The sequence below is a fragment of the Podarcis filfolensis genome (genome assembly GCF_964270895.1).
Source record: "Podarcis filfolensis genome assembly, chromosome: 18".
Taxonomy (NCBI): Eukaryota; Metazoa; Chordata; class Lepidosauria; order Squamata; family Lacertidae; genus Podarcis; species Podarcis filfolensis.
In genome coordinates, this window is record NC_139622.1 from 6,799,061 (window position 1) to 6,816,732 (window position 17,672).

At 46.3% G+C, this 17,672-nt stretch overlaps 1 protein-coding gene across 1 annotated transcript in view; it reads left to right on the plus strand.

Moving 5' to 3' along the window:
* The first annotated feature begins 6,720 nt into the window (after window positions 1-6,720).
* LOC310753215 (uncharacterized protein) overlaps window positions 6,721-17,672 on the plus strand; it is a 41,245-nt gene continuing 30,293 nt past the window's right edge. The window contains exons 1-3 of the mRNA XM_083594274.1: window positions 6,721-6,883; window positions 14,875-14,944; window positions 16,717-16,912. Coding sequence (XP_083450400.1) covers window positions 14,882-14,944; window positions 16,717-16,912 — 259 coding nt within the window. The 5' untranslated portion in view covers window positions 6,721-6,883; window positions 14,875-14,881. The remainder of the gene's footprint in view (window positions 6,884-14,874; window positions 14,945-16,716; window positions 16,913-17,672) is intronic.

The window sequence follows — 17,672 nt, forward strand, 5'->3', positions numbered from 1 at the left end:
AGGACTCTATATGGGCTCTTGGATACCCCATAAAGGGAAAAGGGCAATTTTTGTTTACAACAGCAGGGAGTGCCACATTTTAACATCACACAGGGCGCCATCAAAATTTGACATCTCCAAATCTGCCATTGCACCTCCCTCTATCTACTGAGACTCGAGGCAGCACCGTGTTTGAAAATTAGAGAACATTCACACAATTAGCCATTGCATGGCCTTCCCAAATACAGTGGTACCTCGGGTTAAGTACTTAATTCGTTCCGGAGGTCAGTTCTTAACCTGAAACTGTTCTTAACCTGAAGCACCACTTTAGCTAATGGGGCCTCCCGCCGCCAGAGCACGATTTCTGTTCTCATCCTGAAGCAAAGTTCGTAACCCGAGGTACTATTTCTGGGTTAGCGGAGTCTGTAACCTGAAGCGTATGTAACCCAAGGTACCACTGTACATGCAACCAGCTTTCCAACATCCTTTTGGCAGTCAGCAGCTAGGTTTGCAATTAGAGGGAGCAAGAGTAATGATATATTTATTTGCCTCTTCGGTTAGTGTGGTTTCCCCTCCTTTTCTTTTCCTCTCCTTGTTCCCCCTCCCCATTAAAAAAGAAAAAGGGAAAGAAAGGAATGCTGTTAATTGGGAAGAAAATGCGCCATCTTATCCACGAATATCTCTCGCCCGGAAATTTATTGCAGAGTTGCGCTCCCGTGGAAGTTTTAAATTAAACCCAATTGCTTAAAGGCGCTGGGCAATTTGCTGTGATTTAGCTGTGCAATAAAACCCAAGCGCCAAAGCGTATTCGCCAACCCAAAGGAGGCTGGGTGCTTTGTCCTTTGTCGGTCTCGTCTTTGGGCCCCCCCTTCCTTAAATAAGAATAAACAAAGCTGTTTGCGCACACAGGAAAGAATAAAATTAAGAATCAGACCTGGGCGAGGAATCCTCTTCAGCCCGAGGGCCGCATTCGCTTGCGATGAACCTTCTGGGGGCCGGATGCAAGTGTCGGGGTGGGGCCAAGGGCAAAATTGGGTGGAATTCTTATGCTTATATGCACATCTGTGGCTTGAAACACTGCAAGGTCGTCTCAAGCTGCCTTGTTATGTAGAGAGTGTGGGATGTGATACACAAGTAGCAGTCAAGTACGACATTCCTTGTTTTCCTAGAGTGGACATGCAGGGGAGTGTTTGGTCCAGCCAGTCAAGAACTTCCTGTTTCCTCCTGGCTGGGACATACCGTATTTTTTGCTCTATAAGACACACCAGACCACAAGACGCACCTAGTTTTTGGAGGAGGAAAACAGAACTGCGCAGTGAAAGCAGCAACCCCTCTTGCTGTTCTGGCTTCTGGGATAGCTGTGCAGCCTGCATTCGCTCCATAAGACGCACACACATTTCCCCTTACTTTTTAGGAGGGAAAAAGTGAGTCTTACGGTACTTCCTTTTGCAGGTGACCAGAGATGGGCGTGACCTTACCTGTCCAGGTAACAAAAGGGACAGGGCATGAAGCACCCCCTCTCTTTGACTTTCTCTGTCATTGGAGCACCAGCTTTCAGCTAGAAATGCTCTGTTGGCTCTCAGCCAACAGAGGACACTGGGACTGTCTCCATATGGGATAGGTCAGGGGTCAGCAAATAGCAGGGGGCCGGTCCACTGTCCCTCAGAGCTTGTGGGGGGCCAGACTATATTTTGGAAGAAAATAAATGAACCAATTCCTATGCCCCACAAACAACCCAGAGATGCATTTTAAATAAAAGGACACATTCTACTCATGTAAAAACACGCTGATTCCTGGACTGTGCCCGGGCTGGATTGAGAAGACGATTGGGCCGCATCCGGCCCACGGGGCTTAGGTTGCCTACCCCTGCATTGGACACATCAAGGGCGGAGTGCAGGAAACCAATTTTTGGATAAAAAGTATTAAATTTGTCTTGATTTGTGGCTGGTTGGGTAAAATTGGGGGGGGGTCAATAAAAACCTTCCTATATTCCTATTTAAATAAGTTCTTTATTTAGAACCATGAGGTTTGGAATCTTAATTTTTGTTTAGGGGGATGGACCACAGCTCAGTGTTAGAGCAGTAAACGTAAAGGACTCCTGGACGGTTAAGTCCAGTCAAAGGCGACTGTGGGGTTGTGGCGCTCATCTCGCTTTTCAGCCAGCGTTTGTCCACGGACAGCTTTCCGGGTCATGTGGCCAGCGGAACTAAACCGCTTCTGGTGCAACGGGACACCGTGACGGAAACCAGAGCGCATGGAAATGCCATTTACCTTCCCGCCGGAGCGGTACCTATTTATCTACGTGCGCTGGTGTGCTTTCAAACTGCTAGGTTGGCAGGAGCTGGGACAGACGGGGCTTACTTCTGAGTAAACTTGGATAGTATCGCACTGTGCGTTAGCGATCATTTTGAGGAAACCACCCAAGAACCAGTCTTGCCTTTCATCCTATCAGATATTAATATTAAAGATATTGGGCTGTAGCCAAATAAAGCCTACTCAGGGCACTTAATGAAATTAATGGATCTTAGTTAATTGTGTCCTTTACGGCTCTGCCTCCAGGAGGACTAACATTGGGTAGGAGCCATGCAGACAAATTCTTTTCTGTTATAAAGTTGCAATAGTGTGCATTGTTGAAAATTGAGATTAATTCTGAAATAATGTAGGGAAATGGATTTAATGATTTTGAGCAATGTTTGTATCAGCATCTTTTGCATAGTAAAACAAATTGGAAGCATTATTAAAGGCAAAACAGGTCCAGTTTGTTGTCGTTTTTTAAAAAAAGTATTATTTTATTTATTTACACAGCAGCATCCTACACAGGTCTCTTTGGAAACTGGGCCCTATAAATTCAATGGTGATTGCTCCCAGATAAGTGGGCACAAGGGTAAAGAATTGGGGGTGTACCCAGCTAAATCCTACTCAGAGTAAACCCATTGGAATTGATAGATCAAAGTGAGCCAGGCCCGTTCATTTCAACAGGCCAATTCTGAGTAGGGCTTCAGTGCATTAGAATGGAAGCGAAATATCAAAAACAATGCAGAAAATAGCGTACAGTAATTGTGTGTGTAACATTCACAAGACCAAAGCACACATCATTCATGTTTCGCCTGCATTTCTGTTCCTAACGTCTGGCGATGCTGCCCCTTGCGGCAGCTTCCGTTTCCAAGAGAATTCCCCACCTTGCACCTGAAGGTATGTTGTGTCAGAGTTCTGTTTCTTCCAAAACAACTCCCTTTTGTCCAAAATGGGACTCTGTACCCTCCTGCAGATGGTGACAGCAGCCACGAAATTAAAAGACGCCTGCTTCTCGGGAGAAAAGCGATGACAAACCTAGACAGCATCTTAAAAAGCAGAGACATCACCTTGCCAACAAAGGTCCGTATAGTTAAAGCTATGGTTTTCCCAGTAGTGATGTATGGAAATGAGAGCTGGACCATAAAGAAGGCTGATCGCCAAAGAATGGATGCTTTTGAATTATGGTGCTGGAGGAGACTCTTGAGAGTCCCATGGACTGCAAGAAGATCAAACCTGTCCATTCTGAAGGAAATCAGCCCTGAGTGCTCACTGGAAGGACAGATCCTGAAGCTGAGGCTCCTAGACTTTAGCCACCTCCTGAGAAGAGAAGACTCCCTGGAAAAGACCCTGATGCTGGGAAAGATGGAGGGCACAAGGAGAAGGGGACGACAGAGGACGAGATGGTGGGACAGTGTTCTCGAAGCTACCAGCATGAGTTTGGCCAAGCTGCGGGAGGCAGTGGAAGACAGGAGTGCCTGGCATGCTCTGGTCCAGGGGGTCACGAAGAGTCGGACACGACTAAACAACAACAACGCCCTCCTTGCGGAGAGAGCACCAGCAGAACAGACGCAGAGGGGTTGCCATGGTAACTCGGGCCAGCAACACAAATGGAAACTGATGGTTCAAAGCATCGCCCTACGGTTGCCATAGTCACCACTCCCAGGCTGAATCCATTTGGACCAGAAGAGCAGGGAACTCTTCCAGGTTTCAAATCAGTATTTGCTGGTGGGGCGGTGTGGGTAGGTGGGGAGTTCATCCTGCGAAGAACCCACAGAGTCATGGTCTTGCACCCATCATGACCTCTAGTTCATCAGCGTACCCCCCTCCCCCTGTTTGTTTCTCACAGCAGCCCTGGGGGGAATCAACTGGGTCGAAGTCATTCGGCGACACAACATCATGTCTGAATAAGTAATGAGTGGCAGACCTAATAATAATAATAATAATAATAATAATAATAATAATTTATTTATACCCCCATCCATCTGGCTGGGTTTCCCCAGCCACTTCGGGCGGATCCCAACAGAATATTAAAAACACAGTAAAACATCAAACATTAAAAGCTTCCCTAAAGAGGGCTGCCTTCAGATGTCTTCTAAAAGTCAGATAGTTGCTTATTTCCTCAACATCTGATGGGAGGGCATTCCACAGGTCAGGCGCCACCACCGAGAAGGTTCCCTGGTTCCCTGTAACCTCACTTCTCGCAGGGAGGGAGCCGCCAGAAGACCCTCGGAGCGGGACCCCTCAAATACAAGGTTATTTTGAACCTTCGGACCTCCTTCGCTCCCTCCACGGATTCCATACTTAAATTTAAGTTTGCTGCATCTTTTTACCATTTTCTATCTATTAATTGGGGATGCGGGTGGTGCTGTGGTCTAAACCACTGAGCCTCTCAGGCTTGTTGATCAGGAAGTCGGCAGTTCGAATCCCTGTGACAGAGTGAGCTCCCGTTGTTCGGGCCCTGCTCCTGCCAACCTAGCAGTTTGAAAGCACACCAGCGCAAGTAGATAAATAGGTACTGCTCCGGTGGGAAGGTAAACGGTGTTTCTGTCCGCTGCTCTGGTTTTGGTGTTCTGTTGTGCCAGAAGCGGCTTAGACATGCTGGCCACATGACCCAGAAAAACTGTCTGCTGAGCTGACAAACGCCAGCTCTCTTCGCCTGTAAAGCAAGATGAGCGCCGCAACCCCAGAGTCGCTCGCAACTGGACTTCAGTGTCAGGGGTCCTTTACCTTTACCTTTTTATCCAGGTATCTAGAATGTTGACATTAATTTGCTTCAACTTGCTTTTAAGGCTTATTGTTGATTTCAATTATTTTTGAATATTTTAAGTAGGTTGGTTTGTTTTTAAACTGCTTGGGATGTTGTTGTTTTAAGCGACATTTTTATTACTTTGTTCTTTTCGCAAACACCTTTGAGGTTTGATCACAATCAAGCAGGACATAGGTTTGTACTGTAAAATAAACAGATACAGTGCTACCTCGGGTTAAGAACTTAATTCGTTCCAGAGGTCCGTTCTTAAGCTGAAACTGTTCTTAACCTGAAGCACCACTTTAGCTAATGGGGCCTCCCGCTGCTCCCGCACTGCCGGAGCACGATTTCTGTTCTCATCCTGAAGCAAAGTTCTTAACCCGAGGTCTGGGTTAGTGGAGTCTGTAACCTGAAGCGTCAGTAACCTGAAGCATATGTAACCCGAGGTACCACTGTACTTTAATTCAAGTTCGGTGTCTCATTAGACCCTACGACCCTTAACGAAGTGGGACCACATAAAAGCGATCTGCAATTTACCTGGAAAGGAAACCACATGCAGAGAGGGCTCTGGAGGTTTTGCCTTCTAATCTGAAATGTGACCAGTGACTCTTCGTTAAAAAAAAAACACAAATGAAAATAAAACCACTATACTAATTCCAGCGCCAGATACAGAAGCAGAAAACATTCAGACTAACCACTGGTGACAATACATTCAGTGGCGTAGCGTGGGGGGTGCAGGGGGGCCTGGCCGCACCAGGCGCAACACCTGGGGGTTAGGGTTAGGGGGCGCAAATCCACGGGTTAGGGGGCGCAAATTACTTGCCTTGTCCCGGGTGCTGACAACCCACGCTACGCCACTGAATACATTAATACATGGGTAGGGAAACGCGCTGTGGGTTAAACCACAGAGCCTAGGACTTGCCGATCAGAAGGTTGGCGGTTCAAATCCCCGTGACGGGCTGAGCTCCCGTTGCTCGGTCCCTGCTCCTGCCAACCTAGCAGTTCAAAAGCACGTCAAAGTGCAAGTAGATAAATAGGTACCACCCTGGCAGGAAGGTAAACGGCGTTTCCGCGCACTGCTCTGGCTCACCAGAAGCGACTTAGTCATGCTGGCCACATGACCTGGAAGCTGTACGCCGGCTCCCTCGGCCAGTAAAGCGAGATGAGCGGCTTAGTCATGCTGACCACATAACCCGGAAGCTGTACGCTGGCTCCCTCGGCCAATAAAGTGAGATAAGCGCTGCAACCCCAGAGTCGGCCACGACTGGACCTAATGGTCAGGGGTCCCTTTACCTTTTGGCAAACTAAGGCCCAGGGGCTGAATCATTAATACATGGGTAGGCAAACTAAATCCGGCCCACAGATGGTCCAGGAATCAGCGTGTTTTTACATGAGTAGACTGTGTGCTTTTATTTAAAATGCATCTCTGGGTTATTTGTGGGGCATAGGAATTCGTTCATTATTTTTTCCAAAATATAGCCCGGCCCCCCACAAGGTCTGAGGGACAGCGGACCGGCCCCCTGCTGAAAAAGTTTGCGGACCCCTGCATTAATACCAGCTCCCTGCTCCTCCCACGTGCAAGAAGAAGCCCTTTTTAAGTCTATTATTGATTTCCTTTGTAACCAGTTCGCGACGCCACGTTCTGTTCCCCGCCGCGTTCCGCCGCTCCCCATTGGCTGGGGCTCGATTCCTCCCCTCGCCCGATTGGCTCCGACGCGCCGCAATGTAGCAAAGCCGGCGGGCCAACGTTCTGTCCCCGCCCACGCCGGTGAGTAGCTGAATCGAGTCACCTCCGCGTTTAGCTGCGTGCGGATCGTCGCTGGAAGACCTTCGTCGTTACTCCGGCTCCGGGGTAGTTGAAAGGTATGGTCGTGGTTTAATGGTTTCAAGGTGGCGATCGTATGCAACAGTAACGGGGTTTCTTGGGGGGAGGGGAGTAAAGGAAATTCCTGAGGTTAAGGGATCCCAGATTTGTTGGGGAACGATTTTAAAAACTGGGTAGGTGAGATTTCTTAATTTTAGCGGGCGATGCGTTGGGACTTGCTGATCTGCTGGTTCATACCGCGCGTTTAAAATACCCCAAGATTCTTACACTCCCTCAAACTCCCTCTTCCTCCAGCGCCCCCTCCTCAACTCACAGTCCTGTATAAAACTTTTTTTATACCTGCTTACCCGGCATGCCTAGGATTGTACTGTTAGGATCGTAAAAAAACAACAACCACAAACCTCCTGAAAAATTTGATTGTATAATACAGCATCTCCTTTAATTATGCATACATAAATTTGGCTAAATGTTTTGGGATTCGAAACTAGCAAATGAGAGAAAGATTCCAAAATGCAAATAGTATTGTTTTGTTTTGTTTTGTAATGCAACAGTAGGATCAAAATATGACTCGGAAATCCCCGTTTGGATATTTCTGGAATGCTTTTGTTTAAAAGTGGAGCAGGTTGGGGGCATTTCACCCCCCCTCCCCCTCCATCCTTCTAGGGTTTGCTTCCGGAGTGGGGTTCTTTTTTTAAAAAAAAGGAACTTCGACGTGTTGTGAGGATGTATTTGCATGTGAAAGTGTTTCTGTGTGTCTTCAACAAAAGGAGATCTTTGCTTCACTACAAAGCGATTCAGAGTTTCCCAAAAGAAGTGCGCACACACACACACACACACCCTAGCTGATAACAAAAGCACCCATGGGATTTAACTTCCAAGGCAAGGAAGTTCAGCACCGGCAAGTTAATGAGTACGGTAAATAACATCTTGGTGATCCTGGTGAGAACTTCTAGCTTTCTTAAGCAACTTGGACTTCCTAAGAGGGTGATTTGGTCCTGGTGTTCAGCTGCAGTCTTAACAGCCTTCTCTGCTCTCATTCAAGAGGTCGAGTGAAGGTACAGTGGTACCTCGGGTTACATACACTTCAGGTTACATACACTTCAGGTTACAGACTCCGCTAACCCAGAAATAGTACCTCGGGTTAAGAACTTTGCTTCAGGACGAGGACAGAAATCGTGCAGTGGCGGCAGCAGCGGGAGGCACCATTAGCTAAAGTGGTGCTTCAGGTTAAGAACAGTTTCAGGTTAAGAACGGACCTCCGGAATGAATTAAGTACTTAACCTGAGGTGCCACTGTATGTGCATTTAAGGAGAATTGGAAAGGCCCATGTGCTATTTAAAACACTTTTTTTCAAAGGGAGAGCAATTACTGCAAATCTTAACCTTGTGAAGTGTAGACACACTCCTTTCCTCCATACAGGCAAGCAGGTTTAGATCAGGGCTCAACAACTTTGGTCAGCCCTCATGCATGTTCACTTCATCAAATCTGGCCCTCTGGAAAAATTTTGGACACCCCTGCAAGGGTCTGATCCTATGCAGGCATTTAAGTGGGACTTACTCCTGTGAGAGGGACGCGGGTGGCGCTGTGGGTTAAACCACTGGGCCTCTTGGGCTTGCCGATCAGAAGGTTGCCAGTTCGAATCCCTGCAACGGGGTGAGCTCCCGTTGCTCAGTCCCTGCTCCTGCCAACCTAGCAGTTCGAAAGCACGTCAAAGTGCAAGTAGATAAATAGGTACCACTCCGGTGGGAAGGTAAATGGCATTTCCGTGCGCTGCTCTGGTTCGCCAGAAGCGGCTTAGTCCTGCTGGCCACATGACCCGGAAGCTGTACGCCGGCTCCCTTGGCCTGTAAAGCGAGATGAGCGCCGCAATCCCAGAGTCAGCCACGATTGGATTAACTGTCAGGGGTCCTTTGTTGTTGTTTAGTTGTTTAGTCATGTCCGACTCTTTGTGACCTCATGGACCAGAGCACGCCAGGCACTCCTGTCTTCCACTGCCTCCCGCAGTTTGGTCAAACTCATGCTGGTAGCTTCAAGAACACTGTCCCACCATCTCGTCCTCTGCTGTCTCCTTCTCCTTGTGCCCTCCATCTTTCCCAGCATCAGGGTCTTTTCCAGGGAGTCTTCTCTTCTCATGAGGTGGCCAAAGTACTGGAACCTCAGCTTCAGGATCTGTCCTTCCAGTGAGCACTCAGGGCTGATTTCCTTCAGAATGGAGAGGTTTGATCTTCTTGCAGTCCATGGGACTCTCAAGAGTCTTCTCCAGCACCAGAATTCAAAAGCAGGGGTCCTTTACCTTTTTACTCCTGTGAGTGCATACCTACTTTATTTATAGAGCTGTCCCATAGCAGGAGGACTCTAGGAAGCCAGGGTGAGAGAGTCAGGACTGGGACCTGGCAGGTCACGGTTCAAATCGTCCCTCGGTCATGAATCCCACTGGGCGACCTTGGAGCCAGTCGCTCTTGGCCTGCCTCACAGCGTTGTCGTGATTAACTGAGATGCAGATGAACCATGGGCTCCTTGGAAAGAAAGGCGGGAGATGAATGCAGCAAATAAAGCTATGGTTTTCCCAGTAGTGATGTATGGAAGTGAGAGCTGGACCATCAAGAAGGCTGATCGCCGAAGAACTGATGCTTTTGAATTCTGGTGCTGGAGGAGACTCTTGAGAGTCCCATGGACTGCAAGAAGATCAAACCTCTCCATTCCGAAGGAAATCAGCCCTGAGTGCTCACTGGAAGGACAGATCCTGAAGCTGAGGCTCCAAGACTTTGGCCACCTCATGAGAAGAGAAGACTCCCTGGAAAAGACCCTGATGTTGGGAAAGATGGAGGGTACAAGGAGAAGGGGATGACAGAGGACGAGATGGTTGGACATTGTTCTCGCAGCTACCAGCATGAATTTGACCAAACTGCGGGAGGCAGTGGAAGACAGGAGGGCCTGGGGTGCTCTGGTCCAGGGGGTCATGAAGAGGCGGACACGACTAAACAACTAAACAACAACACTTAAGGAAGCCGGAGGGGCCAGCCAGACGGTGATGTCAGTCATCAGCCTGGCAGGCAGAGATCACCTGGCACCAGGCAGATTTCTAACACTGACTTATAGTGAAGGTCAGTATAAGATAGGGCAGGGCTCAGCAAGGTTTATCTTGCCTGGGCTGGATTGGTCCCACGGAGATCCCTCCATGGCCTGGATCACGTGTGTGTGTGAGCTCGCACACCTGTGATTTTTGGCGCATGTGCAGATGCGGTTTTCAGCGTCTGCGCAGGCGCTGTTTTCGGCGCCACGTAAGCGAGTCCCTGCGCCACACTCTGCCGGTTTAGCATGGTGTATGAGGGGGCAACTCAGTTCAGGAGCGGCTCGTGGGCCAGTCAAACGACCTCCATGGGCCCCTTTCAACCCATGGGCCTTAGGTTGCTGACCCCTGAGATAGGGGAAGGAGTCGGTTGTTGAATGCATGGAGAAGGTCGCCCGGTTCAATCCTGGACATTTCCACGTCGGACTGGGAATGACCAGCCCTGGGGAGCTGCTGCCAATCCGAGCCAACACTACTGAGCAGGGTGGATTTGATTTAAATCAAATCACGATTGATATCACTAGTCAGGAAGGCTTGATTTAAATCACTAGTCAGTAAGACTTGCTTTAAATCTTTTTTATCTTTTTTTATTTAACAGAAAGACTTATTCTTGCTAGTATAATCTTAATACAGTGGTACCTCGGGTTACATACGCTTCAGGTTGCAGACTCCGCTAACCCAGAAATAGTGCTTCAGGTTAAGAACTTTGCTTCAGGATGAGAACAGAAATCGTGCTCCGATTCTGCGGCGGCAGCAGGAGGCCCCATTAGCAAAAGTGGTGCTTCAGGTTAAGAACAGTTTCAGGTTAAGAACGGACCTCCGGAACGAATTAAGTACTTAACCCGAGGTACCACTGTATTTACAACCAGATGAAGTTTTTCATTTTTGGAATAATAAATGTTCAGAGTGGTTACTGGTTATACTATTAGAAATACATAGACAGGCAATTATGAAATTATGGTTTATATTTGGACAACTTTTCTGCTGTAGTTGATTGGAAGGAGAAAAAGAAACATTTCCTTCGCAACAATTTAAACCATTTATTTAACTAAAACGGTAACATTGTAGCATATGTATCCATGTTTGTTAACTGATGTGGTTTAAACGATTTTTTTTTTAAAAAAAAAGATACTTAGACTGAGTTTTAGCACACATGAAAAACTTAAAGGCAAATCCTTATATCCTGATGAATAGCCTTTGGACTGTAGTGTAACTTAAGCAGAAAGCTATCTTTAGGAAGATTTCTCCTCCGAAAGCATTTTATTTTAAAAATCTGATTTAAATTTTTAAAATCCGATTTAATAAAATTTTTTAAATCCGATTTAATAAAAATTTTTAAATCCGATTTAATAAAATTTTTTAAATCCGATTTAATAAAATTTTAAAAATCCGATTTAATAAAATTTTTAAAATCCGATTTAATAAAATTTTAAAAATCTGATTTAATAAAATTTTAAAAATCTGATTTAATAAAATTTTAAAAATCTGATTTAATAAAACTTTAAAAATCCAATTTTTTTTTTTTTTTTAAAAATCATTGGTTTTTATCCACCCTGCCTGTGGCGGAAAGCAGCTTTGTATGTTGCAAGATGTTGCTAAGTGGGTGCAGGTGAAACACTTCCAGGCCTGCCTGCGGAGATTTCCAGCTCTCGGTGAATGTTGACACGGGAAGGAGGCAGTTGTGATGTGCATTGCACAAGCCTGCTCCACGCTTGCACGGCTGTTGCATGCACGTGCTCTGAGTCATCAAAGCCTGGCCTTTCCAGGCAGGAGGTTGTAAGCTGCAGGCCGTGTCCTCAAAATGAGTAAGTCCCTTCTCTGCCAGAGGCCAGGAGCCCACTAGGGCAAAGTTGACTCTCTGAACGGGATCTGAGCGCATTCGGCTGACATGCCCAGGCGTGGCTGTGCTTGATCACATGTGTCACCTCTGGCATCTGTAGCGCAGTGCTGGCACGCAGGCATTTTGTGCAGAACGGTCAAGTTTCTTTCCCTTTTTTTTAATAATTTCTATTGATTTTAACATATAAATTATAAAATGTACCACAAAACTTACCACTTATACAATCTTTTTAGACTTCCATCAGCACCTCTGATGATCCACCGTTTTAACCACTTCTTCTGCATTTCTTAACTTTATATTGCCTTTACAGCTCTTAACAAATCATCCTTCTCCATTTTTGCAATACTTCCAATAATACTCCTCACAAAACGTCTTGCAAACCTACAAACGTCGTCTGATCTTCACAAATACTTTCCAAATAGTCCGTAAATTTACTCCAGTCTTCCGTGAATTTCTGGTCCCGCCAGTTTCGAATTCTTCCTGTTAGTTTATCTAGTTCTGCATAGTCCATTAACTTCTTCCTCCATTCTTCAATCGTCGATAATTCTTCTTGCTTCCATTTTGGGGCCAATAATATTCTTGCTGCTGTTATTTCAGAATGGTCAAGTTTCAGTTCCCTGTATCTTCAAAGTCAGACTGGGGCTGCGTTGGTAGAGCACAGGACTCTTAATCTCAGGAAGGGGTCCCCGTCTAACAATTCCATGATTTTATGATTCTAATAATAACAATAATACTGCAGTCATACTTCTTGTTACGTTCGGTTCAGGTTACGTCTTTTCAGGTTGCGACCCGGAAGTAACAGAGCGGGTTACTTCCGGGTTTCGCCGCTTGCGCATGTGCAGACACTCAGAATGACGTCATGCGCAGAAGCGGCGAATCGCAACCTGCGCACTCGCAGACGGTGCTTGCGTTCTGCTCATGATGCGAACGGGGCTCCGGAACGGATCCCGTTCGCAACCAGGGGTACCACTGTAAGGTAAAGGTAAAGGGACCCCTGACCATTAGGTCCAGTTGTGGCCGACTCTGGGGTTGCGGCGCTCATCTCGCTTTACTGGCTGAGGGAGCCGGCGTACAGCTTCCGGGTCCTGTGGCCAGCATGACTAAGCCACTTCTGGCGAACTAGAGCAGCGCACGGAAATGCCGTTTACCTTCCCGCCGGAGCGGTACCTACTTATCTACTTGCGCTTTGATGTGCTTTTGAACTGCTAGGTTGGCAGGAGCAGGGACCGAGCAACGGGAGCTCACCCCGTCGCGGGAATTCGAACCGCCAACCTTCTGATCAGCAAGTCCTAGGCTCTGTGGTTTAACCCACAGCGATGATGATAATAATAATAATAATAATAATAATAATAATAATAATAATAATAATAATTTATTATTTAGACCCTGTCCACCTGTTTGGGTTTCCCCAGCCTCTCTGGGCAGCTCCCAACAGAATCTTGGGGCAGGTGATTAACAAACACACACACACCCTTGCAATTATAATAATATTATTTGTTGTTACCTGCATTTATAACCTCCTCCCGTTCTCAGCCACAAACACAAGGAGCTCAAGGTATTGTGTACAAGGTTCCCTTCCCTGTCCTCATTTAATCCTCATAACAGCCCTGCGAGGCAGGTTCCGCTGAGAGGCAGGGACTGGCCCCAGATCACACCCAGTGGGGTTCATGGTATACCCCCTCGCCCAGTAAACTCCCAAAGATGGGCTGTCACTCAGCTTCATTGCATATCCACGCATCCTGGTGTGTACGAGAGAGGGAGGAAAACAGAAAACAACAACAACAGTTTGTTATTTATACCTCGCCCATCTGGCTGGGTTTCCCCAGCCACTCTGAAAGATCAAACATTAAAAACTTCCCTAAACAGGGGTGCTTTCAGATGTCTTCTAAAAGTCAGATAGTTGTTTATTTGCTTGATATCTGATGGGAGGGCGTTCCACAGGGCGGGTGCCACCACCGAGAAGGCCCTCTGCCTGGTTCCCTGTAACCTCACTTCTCGCAGGGAGGGAACTGCAAGAAGACCCTTGGAGCTGGACCTCAGTGTCCGGGCTGGACGATGGGGGTGAAGACGCTCCTTCAGGTATACTGGGCCATTTAAGGCTTTAAAGGTCAGCACCAAAAGTTTGAATTGTGCTCGGAAACGTCCTGGGAGACAGTGTAGGTCTTTCAGGACCAGTTTTAAACGGTTCCGGCGGCCGCTCCCAGTCACCAGTCTAGCTGCCGCATTCTGGATTAGTTACAGTTTCCGGGTCACCTTCAAAGGTAGCCCCACATAGAGCGCATGGCAGTAGTCCAAGCGGGAGATAACCAGAGCATGCACCACTCTGGCGAGACAGTCTGTGGGCAGATGCAAAATCTCTTGCGATTCCAACAACACCTTTATTCTTCAAAGCGCCACAAAGTATGTTCCAAAGACTATAATGAAACTTAAACAGAAAACTATCTAAAAATCTGATAATTGCTATTTTCTTGGCATCTGACGGGAGGGTGTTTCACAGGTTGGCGCAACTACTGAAAAGGCCCTCTGCCAGGTTCCCTGTAACCTCACTTCCCAATATTGTACTGTTTGAGCCCCATAATGGAAGAAACCTGAGTTTCAAGTCTGGAAAATGCGTTCGGTTGGGCTGTTTGCCAGGAATTAGAGCACAGCATGTATTTGCAGTGCCACAGAGCTGTTGGTTTGCTTAAGCAAAAAATGCAGCGTGACTCATCAAACTGGGACGGACTGGTTTCTCTTCACATTATAACATGGGAGCCATTGTTTCTCATCTGCTTATTGGGATTTGAAACAATGGAAGGTTTCGCTTATCTGCCGAGCGTCTAGGGAGCAATGCAGGCTTAAAATTCTAAGACACAGCGACAGCCACCCGCTTAGACGACTTGCACAAATTTGTGGAAACTGTCTTAATGCAGTTTCCGTTTCAGTAAATCAGAGCGGTCGATAGAACCATCTTCCATGAATTTGTACAGCCCTGGAAAAACGACGACAACAAAGGCCTGCTCATCGATCGTCCCTCAGCGTATCATGTGTCGGGGAGTTCCATAAGTTAACTGGTCATTGTGGGGCAGAAGCGAGGTCCCTCTTGCCTCTCTTGACAGCTTCTTCCTCCTCTCTTTTAGCCGTGCCATGACGTCGGAAGGAAGTCCCGTGAGCGACACGGCTCCTGAAAACCAAGAGCCTGATCAGCAGGTATGTGGGGGGTGAGTCCCTTCACCCCAAGCTGGGTGTTGGTCGCTGGCGGTTTCTGGGCCCCGATCTGCCCCTTCTCTCTCCAAGGTCAAATACCTGGGCCCGTCTATTCCAGGTAGGAGATTTCAGTCAGTCAGTTTTATTGCACATAGCCAAAGGCTGCTGCAATGTACACAGAATCATTCGACAATTAAAAGAAAATATACTGGATTGATACAAAAGACTTAAAACATTTATACAGTGGTACCTCAGGTTAAGTACTTAATTCGTTCCGGAGGTCCGTTCTTAACCTGAAACTGTTCTTAACCTGAAGCACCACTTTAGCTAATGGGGCCTCCTGTTTCTTTTTCTCCTTCCAATCAACTACAGCAGAAAAGTTGTCCAAATATAAACCATAATTTCATAATTGCCTGTCTATGTATTTCTAATAGTATAACCAGTAATAGTATAACCAGTAACCACTCTGAACATTTATTATTCCAAAAATGAAAAACTTCATCTGGTTGTAAATACAGTGGTACTTCGGGTTAAATACTTAATTCGTTCCGGAGGTCCGTTCTTAACCTGAAACTGTTCTTAACCTGAAGCACCACTTTTGCTAATGGGGCCTCCTGCTGCTGCCGCACCGCCGGAGCACGATTTCTGTTGTCATCCTGAAGCAAAGTTCTTAACCTGAAGCGCTGTTTCTGGGTTAGCGGAGTCTGTAACCTGAAGCGTATTTAACCTGAAGCGTATGTAACCTGAGGTATCACTGTATTATCGAAACATTACGTACTCTAAACAGAGCTATAAAAGTACCCCAATTTACAAATCAAGACATTAAACAATAAAATTTGTAAGCTAAAATCATCACGTGGCCACTAATGTATCAAAAAACAATGTCAATTAATACAATGTGCAATTTATTGACAAAAATAGAGCATAGCCTGATGTAGATAGATAGGGTCAGATAAATTCATCTCCTTTACAGTTCATGGCTACCTTGGCTATATAATTTGCTCTAATTTTTCTAGCAGCGGTTGCAAAGAGTGCTACACGCCAGGTCACATACTTATCTGTGTCTGCGAGGAGATATAAAATCATGTCAAGGGGGTTCTGGCCAGGGGACCTTGTCATTATAGGTACTAAAAATCTTTCTCTTACATCATTATATAACGGACAGTGCAAGATATAATGCATAAGATGGGAAGCGTTTGCAACGGGAGCTCACCCCGTCATTGCGGGGATTCGAACCGCCGACCTTCTGATCGGCAAGTCCTAGGCTCTGTGGTTTAACCCACAACACCACCCGCGTCCCCAATAAACAATGTACTGTGCTATAAAATAAATAAGGCAGTATTGTAGAGGATAACAATTGAAATGTTTTCTTACCTGCGCTGGTGATAGTCCTTGTTTGGAGGGGGGGCTTTTATCCATTTCCGCAGTCACACAATCAATCAATCAGTAGCTGAACTGAGCTCCACACAGTCACAAAAACAAATGAACCGAAAAAGCCTCAAAAACAAATACCAAAAAAAATAGCAAAAACAAAAGCGCCAAACTTAATCCGTTCCCTGAAGTCCGTTTGACTTCTGAAATGTTCGAAAACCAAGGCGCAGCTTCTGATTGGTGCAGGCGCCCCGGAAACAATAGCCAACAGCCGCGTCGGACGTTCAGCTTCTGACAAATGTTCGAAAACCAGAACACTTACTTCCGGGTTTTCGCCGTTTGGGAACCAAGGCGTTTGAGAACCAAGGCACCACTGATAATAATAATTCTTCTCTTTCTGGTAGAATGTGGTCAGTCGAGTGGTTAGCCTCCCGCTGGTCAGCTCGACCTTCGACATGGTCTCCTCGGCTTACGCCTCCACAAAAGAGACCCACCCCTACCTCAAGTCCGTCTGCGACGTGGCAGAGAAGAGTGTGAAGACCCTCACGGCGGCAGCCGTTGGCGGTGCCCAACCTCTCCTGACGAAGCTGGAACCTCAGAGTGGGTGACGCTGTCGAATTGCTGTTTTGTTGCATGCCTTGAGGTTGAGAAACTGTGGCATGTACCCTCGCCTCCTCACTGTATGCTTAAAGCACAGGGCGTTCCCCCAGAGGATCCTGGGAACTGTAGTTTGCACCTTGCCACTGGCAAACTATGGTTCTCAGGATTCTTCGGCAGAGGAAGGGAGTCTCATGCTTTGAATATGTTTTTGGTGCATGGTGTGACACAAAAAGAAGGATCTCGTAGGTCACACCCATACCTTGCATTTTATATATATATATATTTATTAGTTTTTTTAACATATCATTTTCAAGAGCAATTAAACATACTTATTCAAATTTTGGACTTCCATCCTGTCTGGAAATTTTCCAATCTAATCTCTCAGTATGCATTTCTTATCTTCCCTATTACATTTCAAACTCATAACCAATATCTCTATCTTTTTCCACTTTGTAACACTTCGTATATTTCTCCTTACAAAACTTCTTGTAGTCCTACTAGCGTAATTTGTTGATTACAGTTGCTCTTCAAATAATTCATATACTTCTTCCAATCTTCTGTAAATCTCTGGTCCCACAGGTTTCAAATCCTTCCTGTCATTTTGTCCAATTGTGCATAGTCCATTAATTTCGTCTGCCATTCTTCTTTCGTCGGAATTTCTTCTTGTTTCCATTTCTGGGCTAACAATACACTTGCCGCAGTTGTTACATATAAAAATAATTTAACATCTTTCCTATTAATGTCCTGACCTATAATACCA